Consider the following 17729-nt stretch of genomic DNA (forward strand, 5'->3'; position numbering starts at 1 on the left):
AGTATCAAGTTTTGAGTGGAGGCCAGGTGCGGTGGCTCACGCTTGTAATCCCAGCACTTTGGGAGGCTGAGGAGGGCAGATCACTTGAGGTCAGGAGTTCCAGACCAGCGTGGCTGACATGGTGAAACCCTGTCTCTACTAAAAATACAAAATTAGCCGGCATAGTGGCACGCGCCAATAATCCCAGCTACTTGAGAAGCTAAGGCAGAAGAATCGCTTGAACCCAGGAGTGGAGGTTGCAGTGAGCTGAGATCACGCCACTGCATTCCAGTCTGGGTGACAGTGAGACTGTCTCAAAAAAAAAAGTCTTGAGTAGGACACAGGAAATAAATAGTGGAAAAAAGAGGACTTTGGAAAGATGAGTTGTATTATCTATTATGGTTCCATAGCATCTAGTTACTGAAGAAGAAAAAGAACTGGCTATCATTTTGGATTTCAGAGATCATATGTGGCATATACATTTTGAATCTTGAGTTTTAGAAGTTGATCCCTAGCATTCGGTTTTAGCCAAAATAGTCTTTGGAGAAGATAGTCCTCTCTTAATTTCTCTCTGGCAGTTCTGACTTGGGAAGTGTACAACAGTCTGAGAGTAAAGTCTTAAAAGTTGTAACTTTTGTCTTATTTCCTCATGAATTTTCTCCTAATGCCTATTTTTGGTTAATGACGATGTGGTTGACATTTCAATAGTCAAAAGATGTGAGCTGAAAGGAAAGGTAAGCAGGTAGTCAAGTCAAACTGCAGAGGAAGATTTGTGATAGATTTAATGTTTAAGTTTCAGAAATCACATGGAAAAGACATGTGGCTATTAAATTTGTAATTTTGTCCTTTTTGCCTCTAAAATTAAGATGTGTCAACTAAGGGAAATTTGCCCCATGCAAGTAGGCTTGTGTGCAGATACATAGAGGCATACATTTTACTTGAGGAAGGAGTGAATTTAAGGTTAGAGAGAGGTTTGTGGGTTTTTGGAATAAAAAAGTGGAAATGTGAAACAAAAGTTAAGTCTGATAATTTAATGATGAGTTGCAGATGTTTAAATTAATGATTGTAGTAGCTTGAGTACTACATGAATTATTATTTTCAGATAATGGCATGGACTTTCCATGCCAACAAGTCGGTTTAAGTGAACTACTTAAAAATTTTTTTTTAAATTATTTTGTTTGAGACAGGGTCTCCCAGGCTTGAGTGCAATGGCACAATCATGGCTTACTGCAGCCTTGACGTCCCCGGCTTAAGTGATTCTCCTACCTCAGCCTCTCCGGTAACTGGGAGTACAGGCGTGCGCCACCATGCCCGGCTAATTTTTTTTTTTTTTTGGAAAGATGGGGGTTTTGCCTTGTTGCCCAGGCTGGTCTCAAACTCCTGGACTCAAGTGATCTGCCCACCTTGGCCTCCCGAAGTGCTGGGATTACAGGGAACTACTTTATTTTTGTTTTGTTTTATTTTATTTTATTTATTTATTTATATTTGAGACAGGGTCTCACTCTGTCACCCAGGCTGGAGTGCATTGGTGTGATCTCGGCTCACAGCTACCTCCTTCTGCCGGGTAGAGGCGATCCTTCCACCTCAGCCCCGGAAGTAGCTGGAAGTGCCACTAATTTTTGTATTTTTTTGGTAGAGACGGGGTTTTGCCATGCTGCCCAGGCTGTTCTCAGACTCAGGCTGAGCTCAAGCGATCTGCCCGTGTGCCTTGGCCTCTCAAAGTGCTGGGATTACAGGCGTGAGCCACCACGCCTGGCCTACAGGGAACTACTTTAAAATTATCAAGTGACTTAATGTGAAAAATTTCTGATAACCACTGCGAGATGTTTTATGACAAAGCACTTTCATTCATTTGAAAGTTAATTAAGAATGGAGTAGGAATGGTGAGGTTGCATATTAGTAATTCAAATTTAAGTTTTGAGTCTTTGGGTTATTTCCTTACTATTATGAAGCCTAAGAGGTGTGAAAATAGTATGGAAAACTTTGTCTTCTGTTCCCTATTAGTTTGTAATTTTTAGTTTTTAATTTTATATTTAGAGACAATTGTGTTTATTTTGTCTCCTTCCTCAAATCATTGCAAAGTATGTATTTAGTGTATATTTCTTTGTAGTGAGAGTTTCAGAAAGAAGCCATTGGCTGAGCTGATTATCCAATGAAGTTGTCTGACATGAGTTACTTTAGTTTGTGGTTTTAGATGAACAGTACATGGTGCACAGCTGTTGCTCAAACAGCTTTGTTCCAGCTGTCTTACTGGCCTGTCACAAAATACCCCACATTCCTTTTCTTTTAAAAACAGAACCTCTTGTAATATTCTGTACTTTATTACTTAAAATGGTTCTAGTAATTAGTGAATTTTCTTCATTTTTACTCCTATCAATAGCTGTTTAGAGTAATGCCAAAATGAATTATGTGTAATAGGTTTCAGCCTTGTCATATTTTTAATTCTTTGAAGATTAAAGTTGCAATTGTGAAATATGGATATGAGACAAGTTAAGTGATTAACATTGAAAAAGGCACCATACGTTAATCATGTCCCCCAAATAAGTAGCTAGTATCTAGATAATGAAACTAGGCATCTTCTATTTTCTTAATATTAGCCTTGAGTTTGCATTAATTTCAATAGAATTATGAAATGAAAAGGTATAATATCGTTGTTCTATAGCTTGTATAGAACCTGTATTGATGAACTTTGGTTTGTATTTTTGATAAGCTGGTTGGTTGGTTGGACTTCATTTTCCTATCCAATGCAGTAACTGAATTATATTACGAAATAAGGGTTTCAAGTTTTGTTTTTTAATTAGGAGCAGGTACCTATGAAAAATACATTGAAGTAATTATGACTATTTGATTTTCTACCAGTTACAACCCTTTATGATTGGAAGGCAGCACTGCATCGTCATGGTCATTATTTCCATTCTACAGATGAGGAAATGCAGGCTTGGGAAGGAGGGATTTGCCCAAGGTCCTGTAGCAAGTAAAAAGCGAAGCTGGGATTTAAGTTGATTTTTGTATTTCTAAATATGATCCTCTTCTCACTACAGAACTATTAATGTTAAGTTGAAATAAAAGTGCCAACACTTACTAGAGGGGAGCTGAAAAGAGTGATAGATACTCTTTCTGAAGTTCTTGGTCATGTGACTATGTTAACAGTTTGAATCTGGGAGGAGCAGTGGGGTAGGAGGAGAGGGAAGGGTGAGGTTTCACCCAAAAGCACACTTTGATGTATTTGTATTTCTATTAAAACTGCAATTGATGGCTACTGATAAAAGCTAATATAGAGCTGAAGATATGCAGTGATGTCCTCTCCAAAACGTAGTTTAGGAATACTATTATATGATTACTAATGTTGTATAAATGCATGAGAATGACAGATACCAAATTCAGGATATTGATTACCTCTTGGTGTTGGGGGAGGACAGAGGGGAATATTATTGAGGAGGCATGCAAGAGTCTTCAATCATATTACAAATGTTTTGTTTCCTAAGTTGGGAGATGAGTATGCGTATTTGTATTTTTTCATAACATTTTCTGAGGTATTTTATAGTTAATTAAGAACAGAGAATGTACTCTGACTTAACTGTGTAGTCAAATGGAAATTTTTAGCTGTTAATTTGGTGTTAAAGGTATCATGACTTGTTTGACGAGACACAAGTGTTTTCTTCAGGGGTTTTCCTTCAGAGTAGGAAACTATTTTTATTTTTATTTTTTTTTTGGTCCTTGTCTTCTCAATCAAATAAAACTTGAGTACATTCTTATTACAGTAAGAAATTCATATTTGAATTTGTGGATAAAACTTGTATGTGAATGTGTGTGTTATGATTTGCTTTAAAAATTACTATACATGGTTTCTGAAGATTTCTCCAAAGCACAGTATCTGATTTTTGTCTTGGTAGTTACAGGAACTGATGATTAATTTTGCCTTTAGTTTCCTATATACAGAAATGCCTTTAACTTTTCTCAGCACCGCATTCATAACACTATTTGTAGGTATACAAAACAAATGCCCACATAATGTAGTTTGAGGTAGGTTTAACGATTGAAAGAAAACCTGGAGTATCACACTAGACCTGTGCTCTGTGCTATGCCGTTGACTTTTTTTGCTCATGAAATTTATTCCTTTAGAAAATGGATTACTTTTGGACCGAGAAGATTTTCATCAAGAGTTGAATTTTTAGGGGGAGGGATAGGATTATTTATTTAAAAAATGTGCTGCCAATCTTTTGGTGGCCTTGTGTATGACAGGAATCTTATTTTCATCATGGGATTAGAAAAAATGCTGTGGTCATTGTTCATCTTAAAAGCTTTGCCTGATTTGGGTACTTATGCTTTTGAGAGAGGTGGGATGGGGGAGAGAAAAGGAATTCTGTGTTCTTGGAACAAGAATGTGAAAGTATATACATTTCAATGTTGCTAATTTCCTCAAGAAAGGAACTCTTCATCTTTAGATTTGTAGATTATAATGTTTAGGAGGAAATAGGTAGGGATAGGTAAGAGGTGGAAGGTTGGGGAAGGTGGAATAAGTGCCCTTGTTCTGAGTTTAGAGGTTTGGATTATATCCTTTTTGGGAATTACCTAGGAATTAACTCATGGTGTAAATTGGGATCCTTTGATGATTGTGGATAGATTTTTACTGAACTAAGGGTCTAACTCTTGCGGTATTGATTTTTGAGAACTTGAAAAAGCATTTGCTTCTAGCATGGTTTAGTTTTGTAGGTATTTTTCTTTCGGTGTCTTCTAGCAGAGCCATTCTTCTCATTCCAGTGACAAGTAGAAGCTGTGGTCTGTTAAGACTTTTTAATAAATTGGAAATGGTTCTTAATGTAGGGATTCTTAAACTTTTTTGTGTAAAGGGCTCTTGGTAGTTTGGTAAAGCCTGTGGGATTCTCAGAATACTTTTTTTTGGCTGAGTGCGGTGGCTCACTCCTTTCATTCCAGCACTTTGGGAGGCCGAGGCGGCCGGATCACTTGAGGTCAGGAGTTTGAGACCATCCTGGCCTACATGGCAAAACCCCATTTCTGCTTAAAAAAATACAAAAAATTAGCTGGGCGTGGTGGGGTGCGCCTGTAATCCCAGCTACTCGGGAGGCTGAGGCAGAAATCGCTTGAACCTTGGAGGGTGAAGGTTGCAGTGAGCCGAGGTCGCGCCACCACACTCCAGCCTAGGAGACAGAGGGACAGACTCTGTTGCCCTGTCTCCCAGGCTGTTGTGTGGTGGCGCGACCTCGGCTCACTGCAACCTCCCCCACAACCCCAAACCCTGGCTCAAGTAAACCTCCCACCTCAGCCTCCCAAATAGCTGGGACCACTGGCCTGCACCACCACACCCGGCTATTTTTTTGTGTGTGTTTTTAGTAGGGATGGAGTCTCTCCATGTTTCCCAGGCTGGTCTCGAACTCCTGAGCTCAAGCCATCTGCCCACCTCAGCCTCTCAAGGTGATGGGATTACAGGCATGAGCCACTGCTCCCAGCCAGAATACTATTTTTAAATGTATAAAATAATATGTATATGATTATAAGGTAACCAATACATTTAAATTCAAATATCAAAATGTTAGAAGCAAAATTATTTAACTTTTTAAAAAAATTCTTTAGAAATTTAATAACTTTCTTTTTTAACTTTAACATTCTATTTTCTTTCTTTCTTTTTAACTTTAGTAGTGTAAATGCTATTCTGACTTACCTGCAATAGCTATTACATGAAAATATCTGATGTCTGTTGTTGACAATCAGCAGGTATTGCTAGAGTGCTTTATAGAGGAAGTGCTAAGTTTCAGTTGGAGGTATCAGAAAACAAAATTACAACAAATTTAGTTGAAAGATCTAATTGGCTTTTTGATCCTAGAATCTGGCAACATGTCATTTTATAAAATAGAATGACTTTTCTGATGAACTGAGCACAGCAGTTTGGCTTTATAGACAGAAAAGGGCTGAAGAAAGCAAAAACAAAACAAAAAATGGATTGGTCTTTTTATTTTTTATTATAGATTTTTTCTTTTCCCTTTTTTTTTTTTTTTTTTTTTTGGTAGAGACAGTCTCATTGTGTTGCCAAGGCTGGTCTCGAACTACTGGCCTCAAGTGATTTTTCCCACCTCGGCTTCCCAAAGTACTGGGATTACAGGCGTGGGCCACTGAGCCCGGGCCAGCTGATCTTTTTAAAGTTATTTTCCTTGTAAAGGTTAAAGTGGATGGGACTTCCTTATTGTGCCAGCTAAAACTGGCCCGTTTGGGTATTTGGCTGTTATCGCTCATTCTCCTGATTTTTAGAAGGTCAGATAAATGGCTTGGTGGTGTGGAACTTCATTCAGCATGGGTAACTTCATTTTGGTTTGGTCTGTTGGGCCTAGTACAGAAGCTCAGTCCAAACAGATGGCGTCACTTAAGTTTGGTAGAGGTTAGTGAAAAACCGTTTCCCCATCATGTTTTGAAGTTTTAAATCCCAAGAACCCCTTTCTATTGTGGTGGGAAAAAAAAAATCAGAATTTGGGATTGAGTCCCATATTCACTGTTTTGTAGTATCTGTATCCTTCTGTAACTCTGAGCTTGAAATCCCCAAAACCCCTTTTTAATGTGGTTTAAAAAAACAATTAGGATTTGGAGCCATTTGACTTCGGGATTGAGTCTCATCTTTACATGTTGTGCATTCCTAATTCAAAAATCTGAAATCCAGAACACTCCAAAATCTGAAACTTTTTGAGTCATGATATGATGCCACAAGTGGAAAATTTAAAACTTGACCTCAATTTTGCTCTTGACCTTGAAACAAAGTACACAAACTTTGTTTCATGGACAAAATTATTAAAAATATGTGTCAAGCTACCTTTTAGATATGTGTAAAAAGTGTATAGAAACATAAATAAATCTCATGTTTAGACTTGGGTCCCATCCCCAGGATAACTCATGTATATGCAGATATTCCAAAATCCAAAATAATTTCAGATCTGAAACACTTCTAGTCCCAAGTATTTCAGATAAGGGATACTCAGCCTGTACTTACTAGTATCTGCGTCCTTATGCAACTCTGAGCCTTAATTTCCTCATCAATATAATGGGGATGATAATAGTACTTACCTTATAGGAGTTTAGCTTTTTATGTGGGTACTCTAGGTATTACATTATTTATGTATAATTTATTGCAACCTACTGATTCTGTCATTTTGCCAGTTTGAATAAAGTATGGAAACCTTTATGTCTCTTTATTTTCCTGTTTATAATATAACTTTTAAATATTCTCACTATATACATTTTACAGTATTAACTTTTTTTTGAACTGTCAAGCATACTACAGAAAACTCGAGAAGGAAAGCTATGGAGTTTGTCCATATTTTTGCTAACCATGTTTTTTCCTTTCTGATGTTTCAAGGTTCCTTTTATTGTTTAAGGAACTTTCTTTAGCCATTCTTTTAGGGTGGTCCTTCTGGCAATACATTCTCTTTGGTTTTCCTTATCTGAGAAGGTCTTGACTTCTCCTTCATCCCAGAACAATTTTTTAAAAATTTACTGTACATAAGATTCTGAGTTAATACAGTAGTCCCCCCTTACTTGCAAGAGCTGTATATTTCAACCCCCCCAGGTGCCTGAAACTGTGGATAGTACTGAACCCTACATATCCTGTTTTTCCAATAAGGAGATAGATACCTACGATAAAGTTTAATTTATAAATTAGGCACAGTAAGAGATTAGATTATTAATAAAATAGAAAAATTACAACCATATACTACAATAGAAGTTATCTGAATGTGGTCTTTCTTAAAATATCTTTTTGTTCTATATTCTTATGATGATATGAGATAATGCCTGCTTGATGAGATGCAGTGAGGTAAATGATGTAGGCATTGTGATGTTGCATTGTTAGTATTGACCTTCTGATGTATGGTCAGAATCATCTGCTTTGGATGATCCTGGATCGTTGAGGCATGATGATGTGGCTTGTTGAGGCATGATAATGTCAACAATTGAATGTTCAGAGCAGACAGTGTCAGTGTTGATGACTAACGGGTGAGTAGCATATATGTACAGTGTGGATACTCTGGACAAAGAGATGATTCATTGTCCTGGGTGAGATGGTGTGAGATTTCATCAGGCTACTCAGAATGGTAAACAATTTAAAACTTTATTTCTGAAATTTTCCATTTAATATTTTTGAACTGTGGTTGACTGTGGGTAACTGAAACCAAGGAAAGTGAAACTGGGGATAAGCAAGGTACTGTAGTTTTCTTTGATCAGCACCTGAAAGATACTGTGCCACTTCTTCTGATCCCCATGGTTTCTGATGAGAAATCTGCTGTTTTTCTCCTGTAGGTAAGATGTTTTTCCTAGGCTGCTTTCAATATTTTTTTGACTTTTGTTTTTAGAAGTTTAATTATGATGTGTCTTGGTGTAGATTTCATTGGGTTTTTCCTCTTTGGGGTTTATTCAACTTCTTGAATGTGTAGGTTTATGTCTTACCACATTTGGGAAGTTTTCGGCTGTTATTTCATGTACTTTTTCAGCTCTATTCTCCTTGTCTTCTCATTGTGATCCTCTGATAACATGGAAGTTAGATGTTTTTGTAACATTCCCAAAGGCTCTTGAGGCTCTGTTCATTGTTTTCTTTTCTTCAGTGTGTTTTCTGTTTTTCAGATTTGGTAGTTTCTACTGTTGTGCATTCTAATTCTAGTTTGTTGATTCTTCTGTCCCTTCCATTTTGCTGTTAAGACCATCCATTGAGCTCTTTATTTTGATTACTGCATTTTTTAGTTTTAAGCTCCCATTTGTTTCTTTGTACTTCTGTGTCTTTACTGAGACTTTCATTTCTTTGCTGAGACTTTTTTTTTCATTTGTTTCAAGCTGTTGAAACATTTTTATGGAGACTGCCTTAATATGTTTGCCAGATAATTCTGACATCTTTGTTATCTCGATGTTGATGTCTATTGATTGTCTTTTTGTCATTTGGTTTGGGATCTTCCTGTTCCTTGGGTTTTTCTTTTGAAATCTGCACATTTTCATATTTTGTTGTGTGGCTCTGTATCTTTTTTAGACTGGGTTAGCTGGCTTTTTTGGATACCACTCTGGCAGGAGAAAGGGAAGTGCTGCCTTGTTACTGTGAGGTGGAGGCAGGTGTCTAGATTCCCTACTCAGCTTCCATTAAGTCCAAAGTGTGGGGACACTCCTTGTTACTGCCTGGTGGGGATGGAAGTCCATTGACACTGCTGGGAGGAGGAGGTTCATGCTGGCCAGTTGGGATGAAAGTCTTAGCTCCCCACTTGGTCTTCCCTGACACCACTGCAGTGGGGTGTTGGGGTGCCTCTTTACAGCCTTTTGAATGTGGGATTCTAGGATCCCCACTTGACCTTCCCTGGTGTGGGCAGAGGTTTTTTCTTTGGTGTCTGGTGGGAGTAGGGCAGTTGTCATCTAAAAGTTTTCTGTCTTGCTGGGACGTCCTGTTCTGGTCCTTTAGCTAGAGAGAGCATTCTTTTGTTAGGGCTTTTTTTGTCTGTGCCTATTGGCATTTCCATGTTGCTGGCTTTTTCAACTACAACTCCGGGATATATGTTGTAAAAAGAAAACCCAGGAAACTCACCACAGTGTTGGTTTCTTGGATTCCAAAGCATTGGTCTATATGCCTTCCCTCCAACTTTCAGTCTTACGTTTGTCAAGGATTTTTAGTTTTTAGCAGGAGAAATAGGGAAAAGTATGTCTACTCTATCTTTTCAGAAGAAAAAGTTATTTTAAGGGCTTTTTGGTTTATTAAGTAATGCTGTAATTGATGTTTTCTTCTGAAGTTTTGATGTTGTTTCTATTTGTATTTCTCTGCTAGCTCAAAAATAGATTGATATTTTTATGCCTCATTCAAATTGCAAGTTATTTTGTCATTCATCTTAATTTATGATGAGTTCAGTTCTGAACCTGTTGAGTTTGAGATGCTTCAGGGGCTGCCATATGAAGGTATATATCCCTTTTTATAATCCGAAGAGAAGTGTAGGTAAGAGATTTAGGTGCAGAGGTAGATTTGGGAATGTAAAGTAAGGATTTTTGAAGCTAGTTGGTGTAGATGAGGATCATTCATGTTAAGGAGGTCTGCCAGCTCAAGGTGGGACTCTGGAAGCCTGCCATTGAAAGGGACTCTGGAAGGAGAAAAGGAACAAGATGACTGAACAGAACCCACTGGAGAACTAGAGACACAAATCATGTTAGGTATTACAGAAACCAAGAGAAGACAGTTTCAGGAATGGCTTTGAGTATTCAGCAGGGTCACATGTCTTAGATTGGTAAATAATCTGACGGTGAAAATTGTAAGTTTGGATTCAGCAGTGAACAGGTCACAAAGAGCAGTGTGGGACTAGAAGCCAGACCGCTGGATGGGCAGTCAAGAAAAATGTTGATGGAGGAGAAAGAAGGAAGGTAAGAGCAGAGGTTGGGGCTGGGGTGGTGGTAGTGCAGTGGTGCATGTGAGTTTAGAAAAAGAAGGTGTCTTGTTTATATGCTGAGGAAAAAGCTAGTACAATAGGGAAGATGTTGGAGGAGGGACAGTTGTCGAGGGCAAGGACCTTTGAGAAGGTTGGAGGAGATTTGATTTCTAACTGAAGGATAAATGATGGGCAGAATAATATATATATTTTTTGAACACTCGCTAGAAGGGTGGGAAGGATATTTATATGGCTATGTTTATGGATGCAGGAGAGTTTTTAGAAACAAGGAAGAACTTGATGGGAGTCCCAGCTAGATAATTTTCTTTGATATAGGAGACAGACTCATCCATTATGTGTTTATGTGTGTGTGTATGTGTGGATGCTTTTCAAAAAAGCTTTACCCTCCATCAGTAATTGAATAGGTTACATTATGGATATCTCAGAATTATATATATAACTTAATGGATATGATCAACGACAAAAACTGCATTTTTAAAATAAATTTGCTGATGATACAAATAATTCTCATATCTTAAAATGACAGCAAGGTGAGCAGTTGAGAAACAAATCAATAAACATTTTAAATTGTTAGCCCTTACTGAATAGGAAAAAAAAACCAGGACAGAGTAAAACAATAAACCATTTTTAAATTATCAAATTGACACAGGTTAATAAAAGACTACCTGTTATAGGTAAAGTGATGGGAAATGGGCACTCTCATGCTGCTGTTGAGATTGGAAATCAACAAGCTGAATTAAATCTTAAATTTCATAAATTTTGACCCAGTAGTTATTTTCCAGGTGACTTTTTCTGATGAAGTAATTTGCTATATGTGCAATGATTTGACTGTTACTTAATCTAAAAAAATTAGAAATCACCTATGTGGTCAATAATGAAGATGGATTAAATATGGTCCATGTCATTAAAATTACTTTTAAAAGACTGGTAAGCAGGAAATGCTCATTAAAAGTAAGGGCGGGGCTGTGTGAGATGGCCGACGCCTGTAATTCTAGCACTTTGTGGAGGCAGGTGGATTGCTTGAGTCCAGGGGTTCAAGACCAGCCTGGGCAACATGAGGAAAACCCATCTCTAAAAATTTTAGCCAGGCATGCTGGCACGTGCGCGTGGTTGCAGCTACTTGGGAAACAGAGGTTAAAGGATCACCTGAGCCTAGGGAAGTTGAGGTTGCAGTGAGCTGTGATCGCTGCCACTGCACTCCAGCCTGGGCGACAGAGACCCTGTCTCCAAAAATAGGGGGCAGGGTGGGGGTGGGGAAAACAGATTATAAAATGAAAACATTATAAAATGAAATTCACAGTACAGCATAGATTTAATTATATACACATGGGAAAATAGGACACAATCTAAGAGTGGGCATCCCTAGATGGTGGAATTATGGATGATTTTAATTATTTTTGTTTTTTTCTTTTCTGTGTCTGGATTTTCTTTATTGAACATGCAATATGTTTATAAGGAAAAGGAATTTTTAAAACTTGAGTTTTTAATCTTAAGGGAATATAATTGGTGTAGTTTTCTAGAGTATAGTTTAGTGTTATTTATCAATAGCCTCGCCTTTTCCTTTGACTTGACAAATACACCTCCAGGGATAAGAACCATAAATATCTATCTACAGTGATATTTATCATGACATGACTTATATAGTGATATACTAGAATTGTCTTAAATAGACCAATGGTTAAATATAAGTCTTTTTTCTAGTGGACTTAAAGAGATCAGTGTAGCTTACAAAAATTGTTTAAGAAATATATATGATGACATAAGTTGCTTATACTATGATTTACCTGAAGAAAAAATACTTTTTGTGTTATTTCTTAATCTTTAAAATAATAGATAAAACAATGGGAAGAAATAGAAATTGACCCAAATGTTGAGTTAGCTTTTTCTTTATACTTTCATAAAGTTTTTACAATGTTCTAATTATTTTATAATAAGAAAAAAGTTGTAAATTAATTTGCTAATTGATATAAAATGATATTTAAACATTTTTTGGTTTGTATTGTTATTGTTTCCAGGGAAGTCTGATTCTTATTTTTACTGTTGCATTTTTTTCCTTGTATGATTTGTTCATGTCTTTGCCCATTATCTGTTACTTTACTTGGAAAAGCCTCTGGATGTTTTATATTTACTTCAGTTAGTTTCTCTATTGTGAGGTGAAACACACATAGTAGAGTACAAATCAAGATTTTCTCTGTCACTCAAAGCTTAGAAAAAGATCATTTTTTTAAAGATCTGATTTGTAATTTTTATTTTCTATTTTCAGATTTTCTTATGTATTATATCTTCTTTTATAGGGAGTCTGTTTCTTGGCTTTCTGTTTTGCTCCAATGATAATGTGTGTGATTTTTTTTAATTGGTTGAAAAACTGAGTTGAGTGAAATATTTGTGAGTCATTAAAAATGTAACATTTTAACCATACGATATGTAAAGATGCAAGCAATACAAAGGCTTGTCATTTAAAAAGTAAAAGCTTCCTGTTTACTTCCCATTCTTATTTACATTATTATTAGTAGTAACCACATATGTTAAAGTATACCCTTTTTAGTGTATTGTCATGTGAGTTTTGAAAAATGTACACACTTGTGTAACCATCATTACAAGCACATATAGGACATTTCTATCTCTCCAAGAAGGTCCCTTGTCTCCCTTCTGACTTTTTATTCCCATTGTTCAGTTTTGCCTGTTTCTAGACTTTATATAATAGAAATACACAGTATGTACTCTTTTTGTGTCTGGGATGTTTTTGCTTGGCATGATGATTTTGACATTCATCTACGATATTGCTTGTTTCTATAGTTCTTTATTATTATGATTACTATTTTTGATACAAGGTCTCACTCTGTTGCTGAGGCTTGAGTGCAGTGGTGCCATCATGGCTCACTGTAGCCTCAACCTCCCCAGGCTCAAGTGGGCCTTCTGCCTCAGCCTCCCTAGTAGCTGGGACTATAGGCACACGCCACCACGCCTGGCTAGTAGTTTGTTCTTTTTTATTGTTTGGTAGTATTTCATTGTATGATATACCACAATTTATTTGTCTGCTTATTGATAGAACATTTGGATTGTTTCCAATGTGCATTAACTGTGAATAAAGCTGCCCCAGACATTGATGTACAAGTCATTGTTTGGACTTACATTTTCATATCGCTTGGATAAATACCAAGTTGTGATTATTGGGTCGTATGGTAAGTGGATGTTTAACTTTGGGAAACAGGTGGTTTCTTATAAAATGGTTGTACCGTTTTACATTCCCAGCAACTGGGTATGGAAATTCCAATTACTCTGGGTCTTTACCAATACTGGGTATTTTAGCCAATCTAGTGGTTGTGCTGTGGTATCTCACTGTGGTTTTAAATAGCTTTTCCTTGACGACTAATGATATTTAGCATCGTTTTATGTGCCTATTGGCCATTTGTATAGCTGCTTTTGTGTGTCTGTATGTCTTTTGTCTCTTTTGAAAATTGGATTGCTTTGTGTTACTGAATTGTAAAGTTTCTTAATATATTTGGAACACAAATCCTTTGTCAGCTGTGTATTGCAGATAGTTTCTTCCAGTCCATATCTTGCTTTTTCATTTGTTCCTTCCCTTTTAATACTTACATCCTCTTTCTGTAGTAGACTTGCCAGAACTTTTTTATTTTTATTTTTTTTAAGAGTTGGGGATCTCCCTATGTTGCCTAGGCTGGACTTGAACTTCTGGGCTCAAGTGATCCTCCCGCCAGTCTCCTGAATAGCTGGGACTATAGGTGTGCACCACCATGGCCAGGTCAGAACCTTATAACAAAATAGTTCAAACAAAATGAACACAGTAGATAACCTTGTTTTGTTAACTATTTTTTTCTACATCGTGTACAATGGTTTTAAAATTTTTTGGATAAATTATGTAAGTCTCAGTGTTTTCCTTTAATGTTATTTGCAATGCAATTTTACCAGATGCTGTTTTGATATCTGTAGAAATGGATCCTGTTTGTTTTTGTTAAGCCATTACTGTGGTGTGTTAGATCATTAGAATATATTTACTTAGTACACTGAGGGATTTTATACACCATCATTTTACCCCAGTTTCTTGTTTATTTTATTAAGTTGTATGGGTGTTGTGTTTCTTGTTTCCAGTTTCTGGGTTCACAGAAACTTGTGACCAAGAATATATTTGACTTGAAAGATGAATTGGGTAGTATGTTCATCTTCATATTCTCCCAGGGCTTTAAATTTTATGTTCTTTAAAAATCTGGATTTAGGGTCAAGCGCAGTGGCTCATGCCTGTAATCCCAGCACTTTAGAAGTCTGAGGCAGCAGGATTGCTTGAGCCCAGCAGTTTTTGAGGCTGCAGTGAACTATGATCACGCCAGTGCACACCACCCTGAGCAACAGTGAACTGTCTCTAAAACAAACAAACAAACAAAAAACAAATGAAATTTGCCACTGTTATTAACTATAGTTACTCCTATTGTTGATAAACAATTTTGTTTATTTCATCCTGTTGATTCAGTTTTCTGTCTCTTGAAATGTAAGCTTTATGTGTAAATACATTTTTCTTCTTAAAAATTTGGTGTGAAAACATTGCCTTAATTAAATTTCTCAACATATAGCTGTGGTTAAAAGTATCTTTTGTTACAGCCTTTTTCGTTTGAATATTTATATCATCTGAGATTTTTTTTTTTTTTTTTTTTTTTTTTAGTGTTAACTACATGTCATCATAATGCCTCTGCTTTTTCAGGGAATCTGAAATGATTAAGACATCCCCCTCATCAGTGGTACTCATTTAAGTTTCTGAGTATGGTGTTCCCCCAACCCCAAGGAACCAGTTTTTTGTTTTTTAATTGAAACAGGGTCTCTGTCCTCCAGGCTGGAGTGCAGTAGCACAATCATGGCTCACTGCAGCCTCGACCTCCCAGGCTGAAGGGATCTTCCTACCTCAGCCTCCTGAGTAGCTGGGACTACAGGCGTGTGCCACCATGCCTGGCTAATTTTTAAATTTTTTGTATAGATTGGGCCTCCCAAAGTGCTGGGATTACAAGATGGAAGCCGCTGACCCTGGCCAGGAAGCAGTTCTTAAATTATCAGGACTACCAATGAATAGATCCTTGTATTTTTCCTTAAATTATTTTGTTCTGTTTTCCTTTGGGTTTGTTTTCTAAAATCTTGGAATTCATTGCTGTGTTTTTCCATCTTTTAATGAACACATTCACATTACACCGTGAATACTACATTGAGTCATTTGGATATTTGTTAATTTTGTTTTTGATTGTTTCTCTTTCAAGAGATAGGGTCTTACTCTGAGGCCCAGGCTGGGGTGCAGTGGCACAATCATAGCTTACTATAGGCTCGAACTCTTGGGCTGAAGCAGTCCATCTGCTTCAGCCCCTTGAAGAGCTAGGACTACAAGCATGTGTCACCACGCCTGGCTAATTTATTTTTATTTTTATTTTTATTTTTATTTGTAGAGATGAAGTCTCACTACGTTGCTCAGGCTGACCTCAAACTCCTGGGCTCAGGTGACTGTCTCACCTTGGCTTCCTGAAGTGCAGGGATTACAGGCGTGAGCCACTGTGCCTGGCCCTGTTTTTAATTTCCTAATTTAAAATGTGTCCTTTCATCATGTGAATTTTTAATATATATTTAAAATTTAAGTCTTTGTTGATTTCTGCTTTTTTGTTCTATTTTACTTTTGGCGTCATGGCCAAAATGCAAGTTTTAGACATTAGAAAAGTTTTACACATTAGAAAAGGTATGTTTTTGCTGTTTACTGCAGGAATCAGATCCAGGTGTTGAGGGGGCCTACAGCTTATATAATTTTGAGGACCCTCTTTAGGAAAGAAAATACAAGATTATGCACGTGAATATTTGTTTAGAATAAGAAAAGGTATCTGTGTACGTGAGGGGTCTAAAAGCCTAACTTGATTCATTTTGTGTTTGATCTATCTCTGCTTTAAAATATATAATTTTGGCCCCATGCGGTGGCTTGTGCCTGTAATCTTAGCACTTTGGGAAGCCGAGGCGGGTGGATCACTTGAGGTCAAGAGTTTGAGACCAGCCTGACCAACATGGTGAAACCTCATCTTTACTAAAAATACAAAATTAGCTGGGCGTGGGGGCTCACGCCTATAATCCCAGCTACTTGGGAGGCTGAGGCAGGAGAATCCCTTGAACCTGGGAGGCGAAGGGAGGTTGCAGTGAGCTGAGATCATGCCATTGGACTCCAGCCTGGAAAACAAGAGTGAAACTCCATCTCAAAAAAAAAAAAAAAAAAAAAAAAGTGTGTGTGTATGTGTATCTATGTATATGTGTGTGTATATATATACACACATATATATATATAATTTGGTGTATATGCCGGGCGCAGTTGCTCACACTTGTAATCCCAGCACTTTGGGAGGCCGAGGCGGGCGGATCACTTGAGGTTGGCAGTTTGAGACCAGCCTGACCAACATGGAGAAACCCTGTCTCTACTAAAAATACAAAGTTAGCTGGGCATAGTGGCGCATATCTCTAATCCCAGCTACTCGGGAGGCTGAGACAGGAGAATTGCTTGAACCCAGTAGGTGGAGGTTGTGGTGAGCAGAGGTCACGCCATTGCACTCCAGCCTGGGCAACAAGAGTGAAACTCTTGTTGAAAAAAAAAAAAAAAATTGGTGTATGTGTATTGCATCTGCATTAATTTTAGTCATTACTTTGTGTCATGTATATATTTTTTACTACTTTACATACTATAGCTATTTTTCTTCTAGTGTTTCTAAGCTTTTACATTGATGTATACTTTTTTGTTGCCTAAATATTTTTACTGTTGCCTAATGGCATCTTAAAATTTTACTATAGCTCTTGCCAAATAAATTTTACCATGTTTGATATTGTTTTTACACGTGTCTTCCTGGCTTGACTAAATTTGCTACATTATTTTTTCTCACTCTTTTTTTTTTTTTTTTTTGAGATGGAGTTTTGCTCTTCTTGCCCAGGCTGGAGTACAATGGTGCGATCTTGGCTCACTGCAACCCCCGCCTCCTGGGTTCAGGTGATTCTCCTGCCTCAGCCTCCCGAGTAGCTGGGATTACAGGCATGCACCACCACACCTGGCTAATTTTGTATTTTTAGTAGAGATGGGTTTCTCCATGTTGGTCAGGCTGGTCTCGAACTCCTGAACTCAGGTGATCTTCCTGCCTCGGCCTCCAAAAGTGCGAGAATTATAGGCATGAGCCACTGCGCCCGGCCATTTTTCTCACTCACTATTGTTAGCCTTATGTACTTTGTAAGCACTACAGTGGTAGATTTTATTTTTAAAAAATCCTGTCAAGACTTTTCTCTAATGATGCCATTTAACTTTGTCACAGCTACAATTGGTCTAAGTTTGAC

The 17729-nt window shown here is 37.4% G+C and overlaps 1 protein-coding gene across 4 annotated transcripts in view; it reads left to right on the forward strand.

The window, feature by feature from the left end:
• Positions 1-17729, forward strand: part of RRAS2 (RAS related 2) — an 81213-nt gene that overhangs the window by 13723 nt on the left and 49761 nt on the right. The window contains exon 1 of one of the 4 annotated variants that reach the window (XM_054439392.2): positions 7952-8072. The exons of 2 other annotated variants lie outside the window; for them this stretch is intronic. In XM_054439392.2, the coding sequence (XP_054295367.1) occupies positions 8070-8072 (3 nt within the window). In that variant the 5' untranslated portion in view covers positions 7952-8069. Of the gene's footprint in view, positions 1-7951; positions 8073-14129; positions 14149-17729 lie in introns of those variants that run through there. One more of the 4 variants, XM_054439395.2, reaches the window with a different exon arrangement.

Source organism: Pongo pygmaeus, chromosome 9 (assembly GCF_028885625.2).
Source record: "Pongo pygmaeus isolate AG05252 chromosome 9, NHGRI_mPonPyg2-v2.0_pri, whole genome shotgun sequence".
Lineage (NCBI taxonomy): Eukaryota > Metazoa > Chordata > Mammalia > Primates > Hominidae > Pongo > Pongo pygmaeus.